Source organism: Pseudophryne corroboree, chromosome 2 (genome assembly GCF_028390025.1).
Source record: "Pseudophryne corroboree isolate aPseCor3 chromosome 2, aPseCor3.hap2, whole genome shotgun sequence".
In the NCBI taxonomy this organism is placed as follows: domain Eukaryota; kingdom Metazoa; phylum Chordata; class Amphibia; order Anura; family Myobatrachidae; genus Pseudophryne; species Pseudophryne corroboree.
The window spans coordinates 460,290,156-460,312,053 of NC_086445.1; the positions used below are offsets into that span (position 1 = coordinate 460,290,156).

The 21,898-nt window shown below is 44.2% G+C and overlaps 1 protein-coding gene and 1 long non-coding RNA gene across 2 annotated transcripts in view; one reads left to right on the plus strand and one right to left on the minus strand.

Moving 5' to 3' along the window:
- The window catches only part of GALNT17 (polypeptide N-acetylgalactosaminyltransferase 17), a 673,198-nt gene extending 655,895 nt beyond the window's left edge, over positions 1–17,303 (plus strand). The window contains exon 11 of the mRNA XM_063953757.1: positions 15,878–17,303. Within this exon, the coding sequence (XP_063809827.1) occupies positions 15,878–16,006 (129 nt within the window). The 3' untranslated portion in view covers positions 16,007–17,303. The remainder of the gene's footprint in view (positions 1–15,877) is intronic.
- LOC135028121 (uncharacterized) overlaps positions 1–21,898 on the minus strand; it is a 331,605-nt gene that overhangs the window by 195,099 nt on the left and 114,608 nt on the right. The gene's annotated exons all lie outside the window — the stretch shown is intronic.

The following is a 21,898-nucleotide window of genomic DNA, read 5'->3' on the forward strand; positions in this document are numbered from 1 at the left end:
GATCTATATATATATATATATATATATATATATATACACTGCTTGTAGCTGTGGAATGCAGCGCCGTTTGATGTGGAACGCATGGTTACGTTCCCTTGGCAACCATCGGCCGTGAACACGGAAGTGACGCGGGGGATGTACTCTGGCAGGGCTGCGAGAGGGCGGAAGTGAGGGACGGCGGCTCTGGCGGTGCGGGGTCCTATTTAAATTGGTAAGTGTGTCTCCTTGTTTTAATTACTGTGTTCATTCTGAGGATGGGGTTTGTCACCCCGAAACGTTAATGACCTGAATTAAACTTCTTCACCTTTTCAAGTTCTCTGAGTGCCGTTGTCATCTGGAGTACTATTGCATTGCTTTAACTGGCACCTGAGCAAGTTGGTCTTTTGGATTTGAGTGCCGGCCGTTTCTGGAAGTATATATACACATGTATATATATATATCATATGTGTGTGTGTGTTTATATGTATGTATATACATGTGTATATATGTATGCACATGGATATATATGTACTATAATTAAAATAAAGTATACTTTTATTGCACTTACAAGTGCCACCAGGAAGACAGCAGGCTGTAGAGGATGCTAGACAGCCATTAATAATACTCATGCAGCTTAAAAAAAAAGAAAAACATTTTTTTAGTGGAGGGGGGTTTCTGGGTGCTAGGAAACCCCCCCTGGGTGCGCTACTGCTGTAGGCTGGCAATCAATGCCTATTATTATTATTATTATTATTATTATTATCCTTTATTTATATGGCGCCACAAGGGTTCCGCAGCGCCCAAATACAGAGTAAATAAATAATCAAACAGGAAAACAGCAACTTACAGTTGATGCCTATCACAGATATCCAGCTGAAAGGGACAAATATTGTCTCAAAAATTCAATTTTGCACATAGCTGACTTGTCTGTAGTACTGACATGTATCATAAGAGTATAGCTAGTAATTATTCAGCAAGTGTTAGTAGGAAAAAAATAAGAATTTACTCACCGGTAATTCTGTTTCTCGTAGTCCGTAGTGGATGCTGGGAACTCCGTAAGGACCATGGGGAATAGCGGGCTCCGAAGGAGGCTGGGCACTCTAGAAAGATCTTAGACTACCTGGTGTGCACTGGCTCCTCCCACTATGACCCTCCTCCAAGCCTCAGTTAGGTACTGTGCCCGGACGAGCGTACACAATAAGGAAGGATTTTGAATCCCGGGTAAGACTCATACCAGCCACACCAATCACACCGAACAACTCGTGATATGAAACCCAGTTAACAGTATGAAACGATAGAGCCTCTCAACAGACGGCTCAACAATAACCCGATTTAGTTAACAATAACTATGTACAAGTATTGCAGATAGACCGCACTTGGGATGGGCGCCCAGCATCCACTACGGACTACGAGAAACAGAATTACCGGTGAGTAAATTCTTATTTTCTCTAACGTCCTAGTGGATGCTGGGAACTCCGTAAGGACCATGGGGATTATACCAAAGCTCCCAAACGGGCGGGAGAGTGCGGATGACTCTGCAGCACCGAATGAGAGAACTCCAGGTCCTCCTCAGCCAGGGTATCAAATTTATAGAATTTTGCAAACGTGTTTGCCCCTGACCAAGTAGCTGCTCGGCAAAGTTGTAAAGCCGAGACCCCTCGGGCAGCCGCCCAAGATGAGCCCACCTTCCTTGTGGAATGGGCATTGACAGATTTAGGCTGTGGCAGGCCTGCCACAGTATGTGCAAGCTGAATTGTACTACAAATCCAACGAGCAATAGTCTGCTTAGAAGCAGGAGCACCCAGCTTGTTGGGTGCATATAGGATAAACAGCGAGTCAGATTTTCTGACTCCAGCCGTCCTGGAAACATATATTTGCAGGGCCCTGACAACGTCTAGCAACTTGGAGTCCTCCAAATCCTTAGTAGCCGCAGGCACCACAATAGGCTGGTTCAGGTGAAACGCTGACACCACCTTAGGGAGAAACTGGGGACGAGTCCTCAATTCTGCCCTATCCATATGAAAAATCAGATAAGGGCTTTTACATGATAAAGCCGCCAATTCTGACACTCGCCTGGCTGATGCCAAGGCCAATAACATGACCACTTTCCACGTGAGATATTTCAGATCCACGGTTTTTAGTGGCTCAAACCAATGTGATTTCAAGAAATTCAACATCACGTTGAGATCCCACGGTGCCACAGGAGGCACAAATGGGGGCTGAATATGCAGCACTCCTTTCACAAATGTCTGAACTTCAGGTACTGAAGCTAGTTCCTTTTGAAAGAAAATCGACAGAGCCGAGATCTGTACTTTAATGGAGCCTAGTTTTAGGCCCATATTCACTCCTGCTTGCAGGAAATGTAGAAATCGACCCAGTTGAAATTCCTCTGTTGGGGCCTTTTTGGCCTCGCACCATGCAACATATTTCCGCCATATGCGGTGATAATGTTTTGCCGTAACATCTTTCCTGGCTTTAATAAGCGTAGGAATGACTTCCTCCGGAATGCCCTTTTCCTTCAGGATCCGGCGTTCAACCGCCATGCCGTCAAACGCAGCCGCGGTAAGTCTTGGAACAGGCAGGGGCCCTGCTGTAGCAGGTCCTGTCTGAGCGGCAGGGACCAAGGGTCCTCTGAGATCATCTCTTGAAGTTCCGGGTACCACGCTCTTCTTGGCCAATCCGGAACCACGAGAATTGTGTTTACTCCTCGCTTTCTTATTATTCTCAGTACCTTTGGTATGAGAGGTAGAGGAGGGAACACATATACTGACCGGTACACCCACGGTGTCACTAGGGCGTCCACCGCTATCGCCTGAGGGTCTCTTGACCTGGCGCAATACTTCTCTAGTTTTTTGTTTATGCGGGACGCCATCATGTCCACCTGTGGACGACCCCATTGATTTACAATCATTTTGAAGACTTCTGGATGAAGTCCCCACTCTCCCGGGTGGAGGTCGTGCCTGCTGAGAAAGTCTGCTTCCCAGTTGTCCACTCCCGGGATGAACACTGCTGACAGTGCTAGTACATGATTCTCCGCCCATCGGAGAATTTTTGTGGCTTCTGCCATCGCTGTCCTGCTTCTTGTGCCGCCTTGTCGATTCACATGGGCGACTGCCGTGATGTTGTCTGACTGGATCAGCACCGGCTGGTGTAGAAGCAGGGATTTTGCTTGACTTAGGGCATTGTAAATGGCCCTTAGTTCCAGAATATTTATGTGAAGGGCAGTCTCCTGACTTGACCATAGTCCCTGGAAATTTCTTCCCTTTGTGACTGCCCCCCAGCCCCGTAGGCTGGCATCCGTGGTCACCAGGACCCAGTCCTGTATGCCGAATCTGCGGCCCTCCAGAAGATGAGCACTGTTCAGCCACCACAGAAGAGACACCCTGGTTCGTGGAGACAGGGTTATTAAACGATGCATCTGAAGATGCGATCCGGACCACTTGTCCAACAGGTTCCACTGAAAGATTCTGGCATGGAACCTGCCGAATGGAATTGCTTCGTAAGAAGCTACCATCTTTCCCAGGACCCGCGTGCAGTGATGCACCGATACCTGTTTTGGTTTTAGGAGGTCTCTGACTAGAGAAGACAACTCCCTGGCTTTCTCCTCCGGGAGAAACACTTTTTTCTGGGCCGTGTCCAGAATCATTCCCAGGAACATTAGACGTGTCGTGGGGACCAGCTGTGACTTTGGGATATTCAGAATCCAACCGTGCTGGCTCAGCACTTCCTGAGATAGTGCTACTCCCACTAACAACTGTTCCTTGGATCGTGCCTTTATTAGGAGATCGTCCAAGTATGGGATAATTAAAACTCCCTTTTTTCGAAGGAGTATCATCATTTCCGCCATAACCTTGGTAAATACCCTCGGTGCCGTGGAGAGTCCAAACGGCAGCGTCTGGAATTGGTAATGGCAATCCTGTACCACAAATCTGAGGTACTCCTGGTGAGAATTGTAAATGGGGACATGCAGGTAAGCATCCTTGATGTCCAGGGATACCATGTAATCCCCCTCGTCCAGGCTTGCAATAACCGCCCTGAGCGATTCCATCTTGAACTTGAATTTTTTTATGTATGTGTTCAAGGACTTCAAATTTAGAATGGGTCTCACCGAACCGTCCGGTTTCGGTACCACAAATAGTGTGGAATAGTAACCCCGGCCTTGTTGAAGTAGGGGTACCTTGATTATCACCTGCTGGGAATACAGCTTGTGAATTGCCGCTAGCACTGCCTCCCTGTCTGAGGGAGCAATCGGCAAGGCGGATTTTAGGAAACGGCGGGGTGGAATCGCCTCGAATTCCAGCCTGTATCCCTGAGATACTATTTGAAGGATCCAGGGATCTACCTGTGAGCGAACCCACTGATCGCTGAAATTCCTGAGGCGGGCCCCCACCGTACCTGGCTCCGCTTGTGAAGCCCCACCGTCATGCGGCGGACTTGGAAGAGGAAGCGGGGGAGGACTTTTGTTCCTGGGAACCTGCTGTTTGCTGCAGCCTTTTTCCCCTGCCTCTGCCTCTAGACAGAAAAGACCCTCCTTTTCCCCGCTTATTTTTCTGGGATCGAAAGGACTGAACCTGATAAAATGGCGCCTTCTTAGGCTGTGAGGGGACATGGGGTAAAAATGCTGACTTCCCAGACGTTGCTGTGGAAACTAGGTCGGAGAGACCATCCCCAAATAATTCCTCCCCTTTATAAGGCAAAACTTCCATGTGCCTTTTGGAATCTGCATCTCCAGTCCACTGGCGAGTCCATAAGCATCTCCTAGCAGAGATAGATAGTGCACTTACTTTAGATGCCAGCCGGCAGATTTCCCTCTGTGCATCTCTCATGTATAAGACTGAGTCTTTGATATGGTCAATTGTTAACAGGATCGTGTCTCTGTCTAGTGTGTCAATATTTTCTGACAGGTTATCTGACCATGCAGCGGCAGCACTGCACATCCAAGCTGACGCAATTGCTGGTCTGAGTATAATGCCTGAGTGTGTATATACAGACTTCAGGATCGCCTCCTGCCTTCTATCAGCAGGTTCCTTAAGGGCGGCCGTATCCTGGGACGGTAGTGCCACCTTTTTTTTGACAAACGTGTGAGCGCTTTATCCACCCTCGGGGGTGTTTCCCAACGTAACCTATCCTCTGGCGGGAAAGGGAACGCCATTAGTAATTTCTTAGGAATCACCAATTTCTTATCAGGGGAAGCCCACGCTTCTTCACACACTTCATTTAATTCATCTGACGGGGGAAAAACTACAGGTAGTTTTTTCTCCCCAAACATAATACCCTTTTTTGTGGTACCTGGATGTAAATCAGAAATATTTAACACCTCTTTCATTGCCTCAATCATGCAGCGAATGGCCTTAACGGGCATTAAATTTGACTCATCGTCGTCGACACTGGCGTCAGTATCCGTGTCGACATCTACTTGTGCCACCTGAGATAACGGGCGTTTTAGAGCCCCTGATGACTTTTGAGACCCTTGGACCGGCACGAGCTGAAGACTCGGCTGTCCCACAGTCGGCATGTCGTCAAATTTTTTATGTAAGGAGTCTATACGTGCACTCATTTCTTGCCATAATACCATCCACTCCGGTGTCTGCCCCGCAGGGGGTGACATCTCTGCTAAAGGCATCTGCTCCCCCTCCACATCATTATCCTCCTCAAACATGTCGACACAGCCGTACCGACACACTCCACACACACAGGGAATGCTCAAATAGAGGACAGGACCCACAAAAGCCCTTTGGGGGGACAGAGTAAGAGTATGCCAGCACACACCAGAGCGCTATATATATACAGGGACTAACTGAGTTATGTCCCTAATAGCTGCTTATACTGTATACAGTGCCAATTTAGTGCCCCCCCTCTCTTTTTCCCTCTTACTGTATTGTAGAAATGCAGGGAAGAGCCAGGGAGCTTCCTTCCAGCCGAGCTGTGAGGGAAAAATGGCGCCAGTGTGCTGAGGAGATAGGCTCCGCCCCTTTTTCGCGGCCTATTCTCCCGCTTATTTTGGGATTCTGGCAGGGGTATTTACCTCATATATAGCCCCAGGGGCTATATATTGAGGTATTTTAGCCAGCCAAGGTGTTTTTATTGCTGCCTCAGAGCGCCCCCCCCCAGCGCTCTGCACCCTCAGTGACCGGAGTGTGAAGTGTGTATGAGGAGCAATGGCGCACAGCTGCAGTGCTGTGCGCTACCTTGGTGAAGACAGGATGTCTTCATGCCGCCGATTTTCCGGACCATCTTCCTGCTTCTGGCTCTGTAAGGGGGACGGCGGCGCGGCTCCGGGACCGAACATCAAGGCTGTGCCTGCGGTCGATCCCTCTGGAGCTAATGGTGTCCAGTAGCCTAAGAAGCCCAATCCGGCTGCAAGCAGGCGAGTTCGCTTCTTCTCCCCTTAGTCCCTCGCTGCAGTGAGCCTGTTGCCAGCAGGTCTCACTGAAAAAAAAAAAATTCTAAGACTATAACTTTCTAAGAGCTCAGGAGAGCCCCTAGTGTGCATCCAACCTCGGCCGGGCACGAAATCTAACTGGGGCTTGGAGGAGGGTCATAGTGGGAGGAGCCAGTGCACACCAGGTAGTCTAAGATCTTTCTAGAGTGCCCAGCCTCCTTCGGAGCCCGCTATTCCCCATGGTCCTTACGGAGTTCCCAGCATCCACTAGGACGTTAGAGAAATGGTTAATTACAGTCAGCTAAATATATGTACATAAGTGACTTGGCTGAAATAGCACATCCAAAACATTTAGCAGGCTGTCCATTCATATATGACACAGTAATACAGCTGAAACAGGACAAAAAAAAATGTTTTGTCACTTATGTAAAATAATGTTTTAAAATGTGAACATTTCTGAAAATGAGCTGCTTGTGCACACCTTATGTGGCTCTAGTATTCAAAAACACAGAATTGGTCCTCCCATAGCTGGTGTTGTGTATAACTGATGGCTAATAATTATGTGAGCGTACAAGTATTTTTAGAATGGAAAGTCGTATGTGTACTATATGTTATAAATTATAAAATGCTGCCTTCCTAACATTTTATTTTTTTAAGTGAAATCCAAGCAATTTTTCTCTCTCTATCTTGAAATTGAGATATTAAGATATAAACTAAGCTTGCACAGTTGGTAGGGCTGTTTCTACAGTAGACAATTTGGCTCTCAGTGCGAACATGCATAAAATACCCCCCATTGCCGTGGGTTTGGCCTTGCTGCAAAGGGCGTGGCCTCGCAGGAAAAAGCTACCTTACACCCCACACAGTAATGCACAAGACACCATACTATGCCCCACACAGTAATGCCTTTGGCACCATATTATGCCCCACACAGTAATGTCCCTGGCACCATATTACACCCCACACAGTAATGCCCCTGGCACCATATTATGCCCCACACAGTAATGCCCCTGGCACCATATTATGCCCCACACAGTTATGCCCCCGACACCATGTTAAGCTATGCCCACACACAGAAACGCCCTTAACACCATAATGTTATGCCTCATATAGTAATGTCCATGCCCCTTTTAACTGTAAAATAGGTCAATGCCACGCTACCTGCTCATTGTCAGGGGTTGAGACTGATTCCTCCCACCGACGCCAGCTGCAGCATCCTGATTCTGAAGTGACACTCAGTCACACGCCTGCTTCCTGTGCGGGGATCATCGGTCCCGACACTTTCCACGATCTCTGCTCCCTCCTGCCTCCTTTCATGAAGCCTCCTCTGTTAATGATGTCCCTCCCAAAATGGCCACAGCCTCCTCTAGCATCCTTTAATACTGTTTTCTCTGAGGTGGCAGCCATTTTGGGAGGGACATTTTTAACAGTATTACATGCAGTCTGCCAGACCACATGTACTGTAATACTGTGTTGACACTGTCCGCAATCGCCCTGACAGTTGCATAAATGATATGTTATGCAAAATCCCAAACTGTGTATATACTGTACAATGTTTTTGTGGCTTACTTAATGTCTGAAATTGTTGTTTAAAGATGACATATATGTTAGAAGCAGGTCTGTGTCGCAAGATTGAAAATATTTTTGGACAGATAGGTCTAGAGATCAGTATTCCATCAAGTAGACAAAGGTATAATTTGTAATCAGTCATATTAGGAACTGTTATGAGCAATCAGTGCTATATGATATTATAGTGGCAGACGCTAATCATGTGAGGTAAGTCTCATTGAGACTGCCATGTTTTAAACATATTTAACATTGAATGAGATCTGGCTCTTATTCAAGGTTTTAGAGTAGAGTTTATTAAAATTGTAGTGATTAAAGTTATAAGGTAAGTCAGTCAGGTAACTCTGTAGTCATCCACATCAGGGCTGGCTCCAGGCCTAGTAGCATGTTGAGCAATAGCCTAAATGTGCGCGCCAAAGGCACGCAAGCTCCTGGGAAAGTGGGCGTGGCCGCATAACTTTATATAACGTTAACAAACTATAAATATATATTATCACACCGGCCTCTATACACACACACACACACACACACACACACACAATTAGCAGCCTTACACATGATGTCCAGAGTAGTGTTCCATACCCATAATACCCACTGTAATAGATGCTTACACATACTGCCCTAGTAATGACCCTTACGCATAATGCCCACAGTAGTAGCAGATGCACTTAATGGGCCTTATTTAGAGATAAAACAAATAGGACTCAGCGCTTTTGGCTCAATAAAGTGTTTTGTTAAAATTATAACAAGAAAAAACACACATTTTCCAGCTGCTGCTTATAAAGGGATACTTAGCCCTTTAAGGTACAGACAATACAAACACACGAAAACAGCGCTTCCTGAAAAAAAGTGTGTTTTTATTTTTACACAATTAAAAATTAATTCATTACATATATGACAATAAAAATCACATCACAAACACATCACAAATTGCAAACTGTTAGAGCTGTGCAATGGTTCCTTCCGGCTCCTAGTGCTTTCAACCCAATCGTGGTGCCATATCTGACATGGACACTCCAGATATGGCACCACGATTGGTTTGAAAGCACTAGGAGCCGGGAGGAACCATTGCACATCGATGAGAAATTGAGCTCTAACCAATTTAACAGGTGATAAAAGCAGTGTTGTAGCACCATTAGCAGTTATAACAGCTTGCAAGTGACTGCAGGTAGCTAACCAGCATTATACCACACTAACCATTTAACATCAATGGGAAATTAAGTTCTAACTAATTTAATAGGTGGTAAAACTGTGTTGTAATATTACTGTCAGCTCTAACAGTTTGCAATTGACTGCATGCTGCTAATTAGCAATATACTAACTAAACAGCAGACTTGGAAACCTTGCTTACTAACCCTGACTAATGTTGGCACTTTGAAGTATATATCCTCTGAAACCATCCAGTGGACACTAATTATGGACTATTTATTAAACTATAATACATAATGTTCCCAGTATAGTGCCAGTTGCACATAATGTCCCCAGTATAGTACCAGTTACACATAATTGGCCTACAGTAATTCAAGGTTGATTCCAAAACAACATTTTCCTCTAATGGGGAAAGCCATGGGGGTAATTCAGATCTGATCACTGGGCTGCGTTTTTTGCTGCCCTGCGATCAGATAGTTGCCGCCTACAGAGGGAGTGTAAAATCGCTGTGCAAGTGTGCAATCGCATGTGTTGCAGAGCTACACAAAAATCAGTTTGTGCAGTCCTGGCACAGCTCAGGACTTACTTATCCAGTGTGATTGAATACTGCTGATCGGGGCCGGAGTTGACGTCAGACACCCTCCCTGAAAATGCTTGAGTCCACCTTCGTTTTTCTGGACACTCCCTGAAAATGGTCAGTTGCCACCCACAAATGGCCTCTTCCTGTCAATCACCTTGCGAACACCCGTGTGAATAGATCCTTTGCACCATCCCATCACTGACCGGCAATATACGTTGTAGCCGTCCAACGCGCTGGCACACTGCGGTGCATACGCATGCGCAGTTCAGATCTGATCGTCAGTAGCGATCAGATCTAAATTACCCCCTATGTGCAGAGCAGGTGTGGCAGATATAACATGTGCAGAGAGTGTTAAATTTGAGTGGGTTATATTGTTTCTGTACAGGGAAAATACTGTCTGCTTTATTTTTACACTGCTGTTTAGATGTTTAACACAACCCACCCAAATCTAACTCTCTCTGCACATGTTATATCTGCCCCACCTGCATGTGCACATGGTTTTTCCCATTAGAGGAAAATGTTGTTTTGCAATCAACATTGAATAAGGCCCCATATCCGCAGTATAGTGCCACTTACTTATAATACCCACAGTATAGTGCCACTTACACATAATGTCCCCAGTATAGTGCTAGTTACACATAATTCAATATGCTAGCTATAACAGAAACATGGCTCACACAATCAGACACTGCCTCCCCTGCAGCACTGTCACATGGTGGCCTCCACTTCACACACACGCACACACACACACACACACACACACACACACACACACACACCCAGACCTGGTAACATTATAGGAGGTGGAGTTGGAATATTACTGTCCAAATCTTACACACACATCGTTTTACCCCCTGTTCCCTCACTTGCATTTACATCATTTGAAGTACACTCTGTTAGGATTTTCACCCCTTTCTCTCTGCGTGTTGCAGCTATCTATCGCCCACCTGGGCAACCCAAAAAGTTCTGGAAGATTTTTCTGCTTGGCTCCCTCACTTTTTATCCCCTGACATCTCCACCATCATTATGGGTGATTTAAATATCTCTATTGACAGTCCACAAACTCACCACCATGCCTCTAAACTACTCTCTCTAACCTCCTCTCTTGGCCTATCCGAATGAACTGACTCCCCTACTCATCAGGAGGGCCACTGCCTTGATCTTGTATTCACCAGACTATGCTCTGTTTCTGAACTCACTAACACTCCTTTCCCTCTCTCAGATCACAACCTTATCACCTGCATGCTCTCCTCCATTACTTCAAACTCAATGGGGGTAATTCCAAGTTGATCGCAGCAGGACATTTTTTAGCAGTTGGGCAAAACCATGTGCAGTGCAGGAGGGGCAGATTTAACATGTGCAGAGAGAGTTAGATTTGGGTGGGGTGTGTTCAATCTGCAATCTAATTTGCAGTGTAAAAATAAAGCAGCCAGGATTTACCCTGCACAGAAACAAAATAACCCACCCAAATCTAACTCTCTCTGCACATGTTATATCTGCCTCCCCTGCAGTGCACATGGTTTTGCCCAATTGCTAACAGAATTCCTGCTGCGATCAACTTGGAATTACCCCCAATGTCCCTGAAGTCTACCAAGCTGCCTCTAACCCACAGAAATATTAACGCTATTAATTTTCAACAACTATCTACCTCTCTGCAACCACTGCTCTCACCAATTTCTACATTCACCTCTCCTGAGACTGATGTGTCAAACCTTAACCAAACTTTAGAAACAGCACTTGATGAAGTGGCTCCAGCTACCCATCACACTCAAAATAGACTTAGATGTCAACCATGGCACTCTAAATGCACAAGACACCTACAAAAACTCTCACGTAAAGTAGAACGCCAGTGGCGTAAATCTCGTAGTTCAAGTGACTTTCTCACATATAAGACAGTGTACCACTCTTATCGTAATGCTCTGGACACTGCCAAACAAACATATTTTCAATCTCTGATCTCTGCTCAAGCCTCTAACCCCAAGCGACTTTTTAATACATTTAAATCACTTCTTGACCCTCCCTCACCTAACCCACCAGCCACTGTCAGTGCACAAGATCTTACTTCCTATTTCAAGGAGAAGATTGATAAGATCCGAAATGAAATGGTATGCTCTTCCACAGCAAGTAACCTGCTCAATTCCCTGCCTAAACCCTATAACACCTTCTCTTCATTTGATCCTACAAATGAAGATGAAGTGTCTGCACTCTTTTCCTCTGTCTACTCTAATAACTCTCCCCTTGACTCTATACCCTCTCAAATTAGTAAAGCTCTGTCTGCTGTGCTCATCCCAACCTTATCTAAAATCTGTAATCTCTCTCTGTCTACTGGTATCTTTCCTTCTCTATACAAGAATGCAGTAATTATTCCCATTCTGAAAAAACAAAACTCTCCCCAACTCTCTCTCAAACTACCATCCCATCTCTCAGCTCCCATGCCCCTCCAAGCTACTTGAGAGTCTTGCCTACACTCGCCTCACACACTTTCTTAACTCACACAGCCTACTGGACCCACTTCAGTCAGGATTTCGTGCCCAACACTCCACAGAGACAGCACTGACTAAGGTAGTGAATGATTTGGTCACTGGTAAATCTAAAGGACATTACTCTCTACTTATTCTCCTTGATCTCTCTGCTGCTTTTGACACTATTGACCACTTTCTTCTCATACAAACACTACAATCCCTAGGTCTTCAGGACACAGCCCTTTCTTGGTTCTCATCCTACCTATCTAATCGCTCCTTCAGTGTTCGTTTCTCTGATTCCACCTCCTCTTCGCTACCTCTCTCAGTTGGAGTACCGCAAGGCTCAGTCTTAGGTCATCTGCTTTTCTCTATCTATACCACATCTCTTGGCAAACTAATCAACTGTTTCTGATTTCAGTACCATCTGTATGCGGATGATACTCAAATCTACCTATCCTCCCCTGATTTGTCACCATCTGTATTGGGCCGTGTCACTGAATGCCTTTCTGCCATTTCATCTTGGATGACATCTCGCCACCTCAAACTTAATATTTCCAAAACAGAATTAATTATATTTCCACCGGCCAATAGTAGTTTCCAACCTGATATCTCTATCACTGTTGATAACTCAGCAATCACCCCTACCCCACAAGCTCACTGCCTAGGTGTCATTCTTGACTCTGAACTGTCCTTTGTTCCCCACATTCAATCTGTCTCAAGAGCATGTTACATACATCTAAGAAACATATCCAAAATACGACCATATCTTACACAAGACACAGCAATAACTCTAATCCATGCTCTCATTATCTCCCACATTGATTATTGTAATAGTCTCCTGACCGGTCTTCCCAAGCATAGGCTCTCACCAATACAATCCATTTAGAATGCAGTTGCGAGGCTAATCTTCCTCGCTAGATGTTCATCGTCTGCAGATCTGCTCTGTCAGTCCCTCCATTGGTTACCAGTATTCTACCGTATTAAATACAAAATACTTTTACTGACATACAAGGCTATTAACCAAACTGAATCAACATACATATCTTCACTCATCTCAAAATATCTCCCAACCCGGCCTCTCCGATCTTCACAAGATCTACGTCTCTTATCCACACGCATTACTTGTTCACACTCAAAATTACAGGACTTTATCTGGCTTCACCCACTCTGTGGAATGCCCTTCCCACGCACAGTAAGGCTCGCCTCTTGTCTCCAAACCTTTAAACGTTCCCTGAAAACACACCTCTTCAGACAAGCCTGTCAAATTCCAGACCCACCCACATAACCTTCAGTGCTTCCCTATCTAATTACATCCTCTCTGTAAAGTATACATAACATCACATATTTTGTCTTTCTTTACTCTCACACCCTCCTGACACTTGCCAACATTGCAGGGTGATCATATCATACAACTCATTAAGAACCTAGCAATCTGGTGGACCATTATACAATAGGTAGTATCTATCCTTTTGTATCAATGCCTATTTCCCTATAGATTGTAAGCTTGCGAGCAGGGCCTTCCCACCTCTATGCCTGTCTGTTTTCACCCAATTTTGTTCTATTACTGTTGTTCTAATTGTAAAGAGCAACGGAATATGCTGTGCTATATAAGAAACTGTTAATAAATAAATAAATAATGTCCCCAGTATAGTGCCAGTTGCACATAATACCCCCAGTATAGTGCCATATACAAATAATACCTCCACTATAGTGCCAGATATACATATTGTCCCCAATAGTGCCAGATTCACATAGTACCCCCAGTATAGTGCCATATACACATAATGCCCCCAATAGTGTTGCTTACACAAACTGCCCCCAGTGCTCACTGCTGGGCTATGCTGCTACTGCTCGGCTAGGCTCTGGTGCTGTTGCTGGGCTGGGCTCTGGTGCTCTTGCTCGGTGCTGCTGGGCTCTGCTGCTGCTAGGCTGGACACTGGTGCTTCTGATGGGTGCTGCTGGTTTCTGCTACTGCAGCTGGCCTTAGTGTGTCTGAGGGGAGAAAAGTGAAGTGAGCACTTTTCTTGCCCCTAAGTCCAGTCTCTCATCTTTGGTTCCCTGCAGGCATCTCAAATATGGCATTGGTTCATGAGACAATCAAAGCTTGCAGTCTGGTAGCCAATCAGGAGCCGCCGCTGCCGGTCAGTGAGCTCTGATTGGCTGATGAACCGGCCACATATTTGAGATGAATGGTGACTGATGGCTGCCCTTAGGAGCCCGGCACCCTGTGCAGCTGCTCTAAAGTAACGTGTCTCGAGCCAGTCCTGATCCACACGAAGGAAGAGAATCCAGATTCTCTACCGTACCCTGGGCGTAATTCAGTAAAACTAGCAGATTGCCAGCACTGTGACTCCATCAAACTACTAACTTTATCCAGTGTGCCAATTATGTGTGCTGCCGACACCAGCTCCAGTCTGGTCAAAGTGCAAGTGTGCTCCTAAGCTGGCCCCAGCTCCAGTCTGGTCAAAGTGCAAGTGTACTCCTAAGTTGACTCTAGCTCTAGTCTGGTCCAAGTGCAAGTGTGCTCCTAAGCTGACTCTAGTTCCAGTCTGGTCCAAGTGTAAGTCAGTTCCTAAGCTGACTCCAGTTTGAGGGGGTGTAGTAGGGTATGCCGGTGGCCGGGCTCCCGGCGGCCAGCATACCGGCGCCGGAATCCCGACCGCCAGCATACCGACAGCTGGGCAAGCACAAATTAACCCCTTGTGGGCTCGCTGCGCTCGCCGCGCTGCCAGCACGGTGGCTGGCTACGTGCGCCACGCTATCTATTCTCCCTCCAGGGGGTCGTGGAGCCCCAAGAGGGAGAAAATGTGTCGGTATGCCGGTATGGGATCCCGACAGCCGGCAAACTGAAGACCACCCGTTTGAGGACCTGATTCAGTAAGGATAGCAAATTCAGCAAAGCAGCAGAATTTGCAATCCTTTGGATTGCATGCTGGGGGCCGCCCATCGCAGGGCAAGGCCACCCAGCATGCTAAGCAACACCCCCCTTGACCCTTGTTGCAATAAGGATAGTTTTAAAAAAATATAACCGACACATTTTCCTAAAGAATGTTCATGATATTAGAGCTTACCAATTATAAACAATAATATCATGGCCCACTGGTTATATAGACATTTTTTTACAGAAGTTTATATGTACATTAACATCATATGTACTGTATAACTAAGTAGTGAGACTGTGTAGCCAAGATTCATGAGAGCCTTTATTGCTGTAGTGTGTCCCATTCAATTCTTATTAATTATTGTCATTTCAAATCACTTGTTTTATTTGCTTATAGTTAAATATCCTTAACCCTTATTGAATGCAGTGTCGGACTGGGGCATGAAGGGCCCACCAGGGAAATGCAGTGGTAGAAGCCCATGCTTAGAGGCTTGACTAACCATTAGTGAGTGCATAGTCTGGGCCCCTTGCTAAATATATACAGTATATAGTAAATACTGCTAGTGCATGCATGATAATGTACCAGATTAATAACAGTAATGCACTGTAGAAAATACACCATAGTCCTGTGCAGTACAATGTAACAAACTGTATGTATATTGTAGAATTCAAGTGCACAGTCTGGAACCTGATCCATAGAAGAGAGGGTGGGCCCATGCAGTGGGGTCTACCGGGGGATTCCCCTGTACCCCTGTGGGCCAGTCCGTCCCGCTGAAATGTAATATATAAAATTCATGAAGTGAATGATAATAAATACATCTAGCTATTGCAGTTAGACCATTACTGTGCTATTATATGTAAATTATCTACTTTCATTTCAGAATGGCGCAATAATGAATAAAGGTACAGGACGTTGCCTAGAGGTTGAAGGCAGAGGTAATGCGGGGACTGATTTGATCCTTCGGAGCTGCACCGGACAAAGATGGACTATTAAGAACTTCATTAAATAGCAACTGTAAACACAGTTATAGTGTCCTACTGTCATTTGGAGATATTGGATACAACATCATCTCTTCTTTATGAGATATTTCTAGAGACTTAACCAAGAACCAAACATTGGAGAAAAGTCATGTATTCTTATACTACAGAGCGGGTCAGAACTTTTAATTTAACAGCAACCATTGAATCTATTCTTGGGGACATTAAAAGGCCAGTATAGAATCATCCACTCTGCATGCATGATGGTTAGTTTAAATGAATTCTAAGCATTCTAGGCTTGCATTTATTACAGCCCCTTTTAAATATCAGCACAAAGAAAAGATAAATACAGTTTTCTCTTTCTGTTCATATGAAAGTAAATTTAATCATGAAACATTAGATTGTATGTTTCTAAACAAATTATTAGCACCTCCTGAAATGTTCTAACCATGGATGGTGAAACCAGAATAAGTAATGCACAAGTGGTCTTATAAATCACAAATGCAATACTTATCTGCAATTATGCTGTTTAAAGATCAGCAATTCATTATTATAATGGCACAATTCATGCACAAAACATGGCAAGAAAGTATTTTATGTTTATAAATCATTCTATTTTTATTATACAGTTACACTGTGTGACTACTGTTACAAGTTCAATGAAAATGTGAAAAAGCTCAATCAATGTGTGCTCTTAATTAAATAAATATGGAGGCAGTAATTGTTATAAAGATACACCAACTCATCTTTATACTGTAGGGAACTGTGCAAATGTAATTTAATATGCAATGAAACATTAAAAATATCCAAAAGGTATTACACATTTCAAACTGGGATGTGGTTGTACTTGGACAGAATTATGTTTAGCTCTGCCACCTATTATGTCGTAATATATATATATATATATATATATATATATATATATATTCATGTAGCACATCATTAAAGCCACTCACAAGTGTCCAGAACACTTGGACACTTGTGAGCAGCTGTAATGATGTAGGTAGTCTATGTATGTATGGTCTGGATAGAGACCAAAGTCAACTGGCATGTAATGTGTGGCATCACTGAGAAGTATTGGCAATATAAATAGCGCAGTGCGCGTAGCACGCCACCGTGCCTGCAGCTTGGCAAGCACAGCGAGCCTGCAAGGGGCTCTTTTGCACTGGCCCCACTGCCATTCCGGCAGTCAAGATCCCGGCACCAGTATGCTGGGCGCCGGAATCCCGACAGCCGGGATATCGTAGTAGATATATATCTATCTATCTATATATATATATATATATATATATATAAATAGTAAATAGAATATAGAAGGCACTCAGAGACTGTTCAAATAGTAAAGGATTTTTCAATGTATTTTTTCCAATACATTGAAAAATCCTTTACTATTTGAACAGTCTCTGAGTGCCTTCTATATTGTATTTACTATTTGATATTCCTTGGAGTGGCACCGGAGCAGCTGAGCAGGATTTTTTGAGTGCCGGCAGACTGGGGATCATATATATATATATATATATATGAGAGACAAGTACTTTGTTGAACATTTTTGAATTGTGTCAGCATCTGAAAGCACACAGGTATCTCAAGTTTTAATGGAACAACCATATCAAAGGGACTCTAAATGACTATGACTATTCAATTTACAGCTTTGCTAAGCATGTTTTATTTTGTCTTATAAACATGTCATTCATAAATGTAATGATTTCAATGGGACTGGAACACCAATGAACACAGCTCACAAATAAATAAAACTTGCTCAAGTTTCAAAGTTGCCTGATGTGTTTGTGTGACTGTAAAATAATGCAGTACATTATATAATTATTTCAGTTGTCTTACAGATATGTTGTGCTGTATACAAGATATATCAGGTGCAATGCTTACATACACAACAATAGTACTACATTAATAGATAGATAGATAGATAGATAGATAGATAGATAGATAGATAGATACAATACTATTGTAGATAATACAATAGTAATGCAATATACAGACAATAGCCGCTCCAAAAAATGGAATTAATCAGGGATACCCCAAAGATTTAAGAGTCTATTTATCACCATCCACAGCTGATGATGCGGATGACGATGATAAACTCGACCCAACTTGCACTGCGATAATTGAGTACATCGCATGGATGTATCAATTATCGCATGCAGGGACAGAGCTTGCATTCAAGCTCTGTCCATGTGATGCCTCTCCGCAGCATTATCGTGGTATTTTTTTGTAAAAAATACCCCTGATATCCTGCTGCGCATGCGTCGCCGCTCATCGCTGCCGCCACCGCCGGGTTCTCCCCCCGTCGCGACTACTCCCGCGCACAAAAGAGGCCCCCCACCCCGGATTTTATACTTACCAGTTTAGGAGCTGGTGTCTGCTGCTTCAGTTGAAAAAAACGGCCAAGCATTGAATAGGTCGAATGTAAATTCGACAAATAAATTGTCAAAAAGTGCCATTATCTGAAGATACTAATCGACAAAACAGCACTAATTGAATACCCCCCTGTATCTTCAGATAATGGTCTAGAAGAATTCTAAAATACTCTCAATATTAATTCTGTTAGTAATAACTTAACTAGAAAAATTATATATGCATCTGAGAGGTCCTACCACTGTCTCTGTTGCCAGGATAATGATTTGAATTTCTTCTGTTTTTTTGCCTTTTATATTACTTTTCGTTTCTGATAATACATTTTGATATCTTAGATAAGATGATCTCCTCCTTTCTTTGAGACTCTTTAATCACTAGGTTACCTAGATATATGTTTAGGCCACCAGCTGAAATGGGAGGCCTGATATGAGATTTACAGCTTAATTATATATAGTGTCAGAGGTTGCATATGCTTTTTTGGCATAGAGGTTGTAATTGAAGCCAAAGTAATGCATCGTTTCACCAAGAGAAGAAGAATAAAATGATAAAATGTAGGCCCGAGATCAGGGCCTTGAGGAATCTCAACAGACAGAAGGGGTGGATTGGGGATGTTTCAGTAATAGAAATACTGAATGAGGGATGAGAGATGTAGGCGGAATCTTGTGAAAAATATACTGTAAAGGCTAAGAGGGCAAGGTATTGAAAGTGACTGGGAGGTCAAGGAGGTTAAGTATGTAGCAGCAAATATTTGACTCAATAAACAGATCAATTGTCATTTTTGTTAGTTTTAGTGGAGTGAATAGAATGGAAGCGTAATTCCGGTGGGTCGAGAATTGAGTGAGAAGAGCAGTGTACTGGTCTTAAGAAGAGGTGAGCAAGGTGCAGGCAAGCGGTGTGTGTGAGTGTGCTGGGGCTGGGTTGGATTTTGGACAGAACAGGATTGAGGTAACAGGTTGATAGGGATGTGGCAAATAAATGGGATGCGGTCAAGATGCCGCCTGCCGGAATCCCGGCGGTCAAAATACCGACGCCGGAATCCCGACCGCCACAATCCCGACCGCCACAATCCCGACATATTCTCCCTCCATGGGTGTCCACGACACCCATAGAGGGAGAATATAATAGTGTGCCGAGCGTAGCGAGGCACCGTGCCCGCAGCGCGGCGAGCGAAGCGAGCCCGCAAGGGGCTGCGTTCCGCTCGCCACCCCTGTCGGGATTGTGTGGTCGGGATTCCGGCGTCGGTATTTCGACCGCCGGGATTCCGGCCGGCGGCATTTAGTACTGATCCCAAATAAATGTGTAAACTTATTTGCAGTAACAGGAGAGCAAGAACTGAAGGTGAGTGGGAGTGGGGAGAAGAAGGTGGGTTTAGAGTGATTGGGGGTCATTCCGAGTTGTTCGCTCGTTATTTTTCTGTCGCAACGGAGCGAATAGTCACTAATGCGCATGCGCAATGTCCGCAGTGCGACTTCGCCAAGTAAATTTGCTATGCAGTTTGGAATTTTACTCACGGCATTACGAGGTTTTTTCTTCGTTCTGGTGATCGTAATGTGATTGACAGGAAGTGGGTGTTTCTGGGCGGAAACAGGCCGTTTTATGGGAGTGTGCAAAAAAAGGCTGCCGTTTCCAGGAAAAACGCGGGAGTGGCTGGAGAAACGGAGGAGTGTCTGGGCGAATGCTGGGTGTGTTTTGTGACGTCAAACCAGGAATGACAAGCACTGAACTGATCGCAGATGCCGAGTAAGTCTGGAGCTACTCAGAAACTGCTAAGAAGTGTCTATTCGCAATTCTGCTAATCTTTCGTTCGCAATTTTAATATGCTAAGATTCACTCCCAGTAGGCGGCGGCTTAGCGTGTGCAAAGCTGCTAAAAGCAGCTTGCGAGCGAACAACTCGGAATAACCCCCATTGATAGGGAGAGAACAGATTTCTTAGCAGATGGTTTCCATTTTCCCTTTGAAGTAGTTAGGGAAGTCACAAACAGTGAGGAAAGTAGTGGAAGGGGTGAGATGGAAAGAGAGTGATTCAGTAACTATCATTTCTAAGATATACAGGGACTTACTGTAGAAAAGACAGTTATTGGTGGTCATTCCGAGTTGATCGCAGCCAGCAACTTTTAGCTGCTGCTGCGATCAATAGTCCACGCCTATGGGGGAGTGTATTTTAGCTTAGCAGGGCTACGATCGCTTGTGCAGCCCTGCTAATCTAAAAAAAAATCAAGCAAAACTAGACTAGGCCTGGACATACTTACTCTGTGCGATGGATCCAGCGATGATGGGCCCGGCTTTGACGTCACTCCTCCGCCCTCCGTTCACCTGGACACGCCTGCGTTATACTCACCACTCCCCGAAAACAGCTCCAAACGGTCCGGATCCACCCAGCCACGCCTCTGTCGTGTCAATCTTCTTTGCGGTCCGTCCTGCGACCGCTTTCTTCTTTAGACGCGACAAAACCTGGCAACATCTGTCGCCGGGCTACGTCGCGCACGTGCACAGCGGTCGCCACGCATGTGCATTCGGCACCTATTCGCACCACAGCAAAAAAACGCTGTGTGCGAAAGGGTCGGAAAGACCCCCATTGAATCCCTCCTTTACAATCAGGAGTGGGTAGTGTGTGTTTTTTTGGGATGCTTACTGTGCTGTATATTACTTATTTATTTCAGTTGAGTTGATAATGGCAAAGTGGGAATGGAAGGGGATAGATTGCATGAAAATTAGAGATTGGTTAGTTAGAGAAGGTTGGGTTACTTGGCAAGAGTGGGTAGTATAAATTCAAAATAGAGGAAGTCTTACTTGATGTGAGAGTTTTTCATTTGGCACTCAATTATATGACAACACTTTTACATTGTTTTATTATAAGATATATTTTATATGCACTGTTTCAATTTCAATTTAATTAGTAATTTTCTAATAAAATTTTCTTGCTGGCAAAGTATTTATTGTAAAAGTTCAGTTATATCTGCACAGATTTACAGTATATAAAATGTCATTCTCAACATTGCATAATAAGGGTAATCTAATAACATAAAGCACACAGTGCACATAATATACTGGTAGTACAATGACAACAAACTGTTCTATATATGTTCATGGAGTGTTACTTAGTGGAGGGGGAGATATTTATAGTTTCAAATAGTTTTATTTCACCACTGCATTAAATTAAACAAAATCTGTACACTTAGGAGAAAGTGCAGTAGAGGGTAAAATATTGAAAGCAACATTTATGTTGGCAGCAAAATTACTAGAGCTGTGTGGCGGGCACTTTTCGTGTTTTGTGTTTTGGTTTTGGATCTGGATCCCCGCTCATGTTTTGGATCTGGATTGGTTTTGCCAAAACCACTCTTTCGGGTTTTGGTTTTGGATCTGGATGATTTTTGAAAAAAACATAAAAAAGCTAAAATCACAGAATTTGGGGGTAATTTTGATCCTACGGTATTATTAACCTCAATAACATTATTTTCCACTCATTTACAGTCTATTCTGAACAACTCACATTATTGTTTTTAGGCCTAAAAGTTGCACCGAGGTAGCTGTATGACTAAGCTAAGCGACA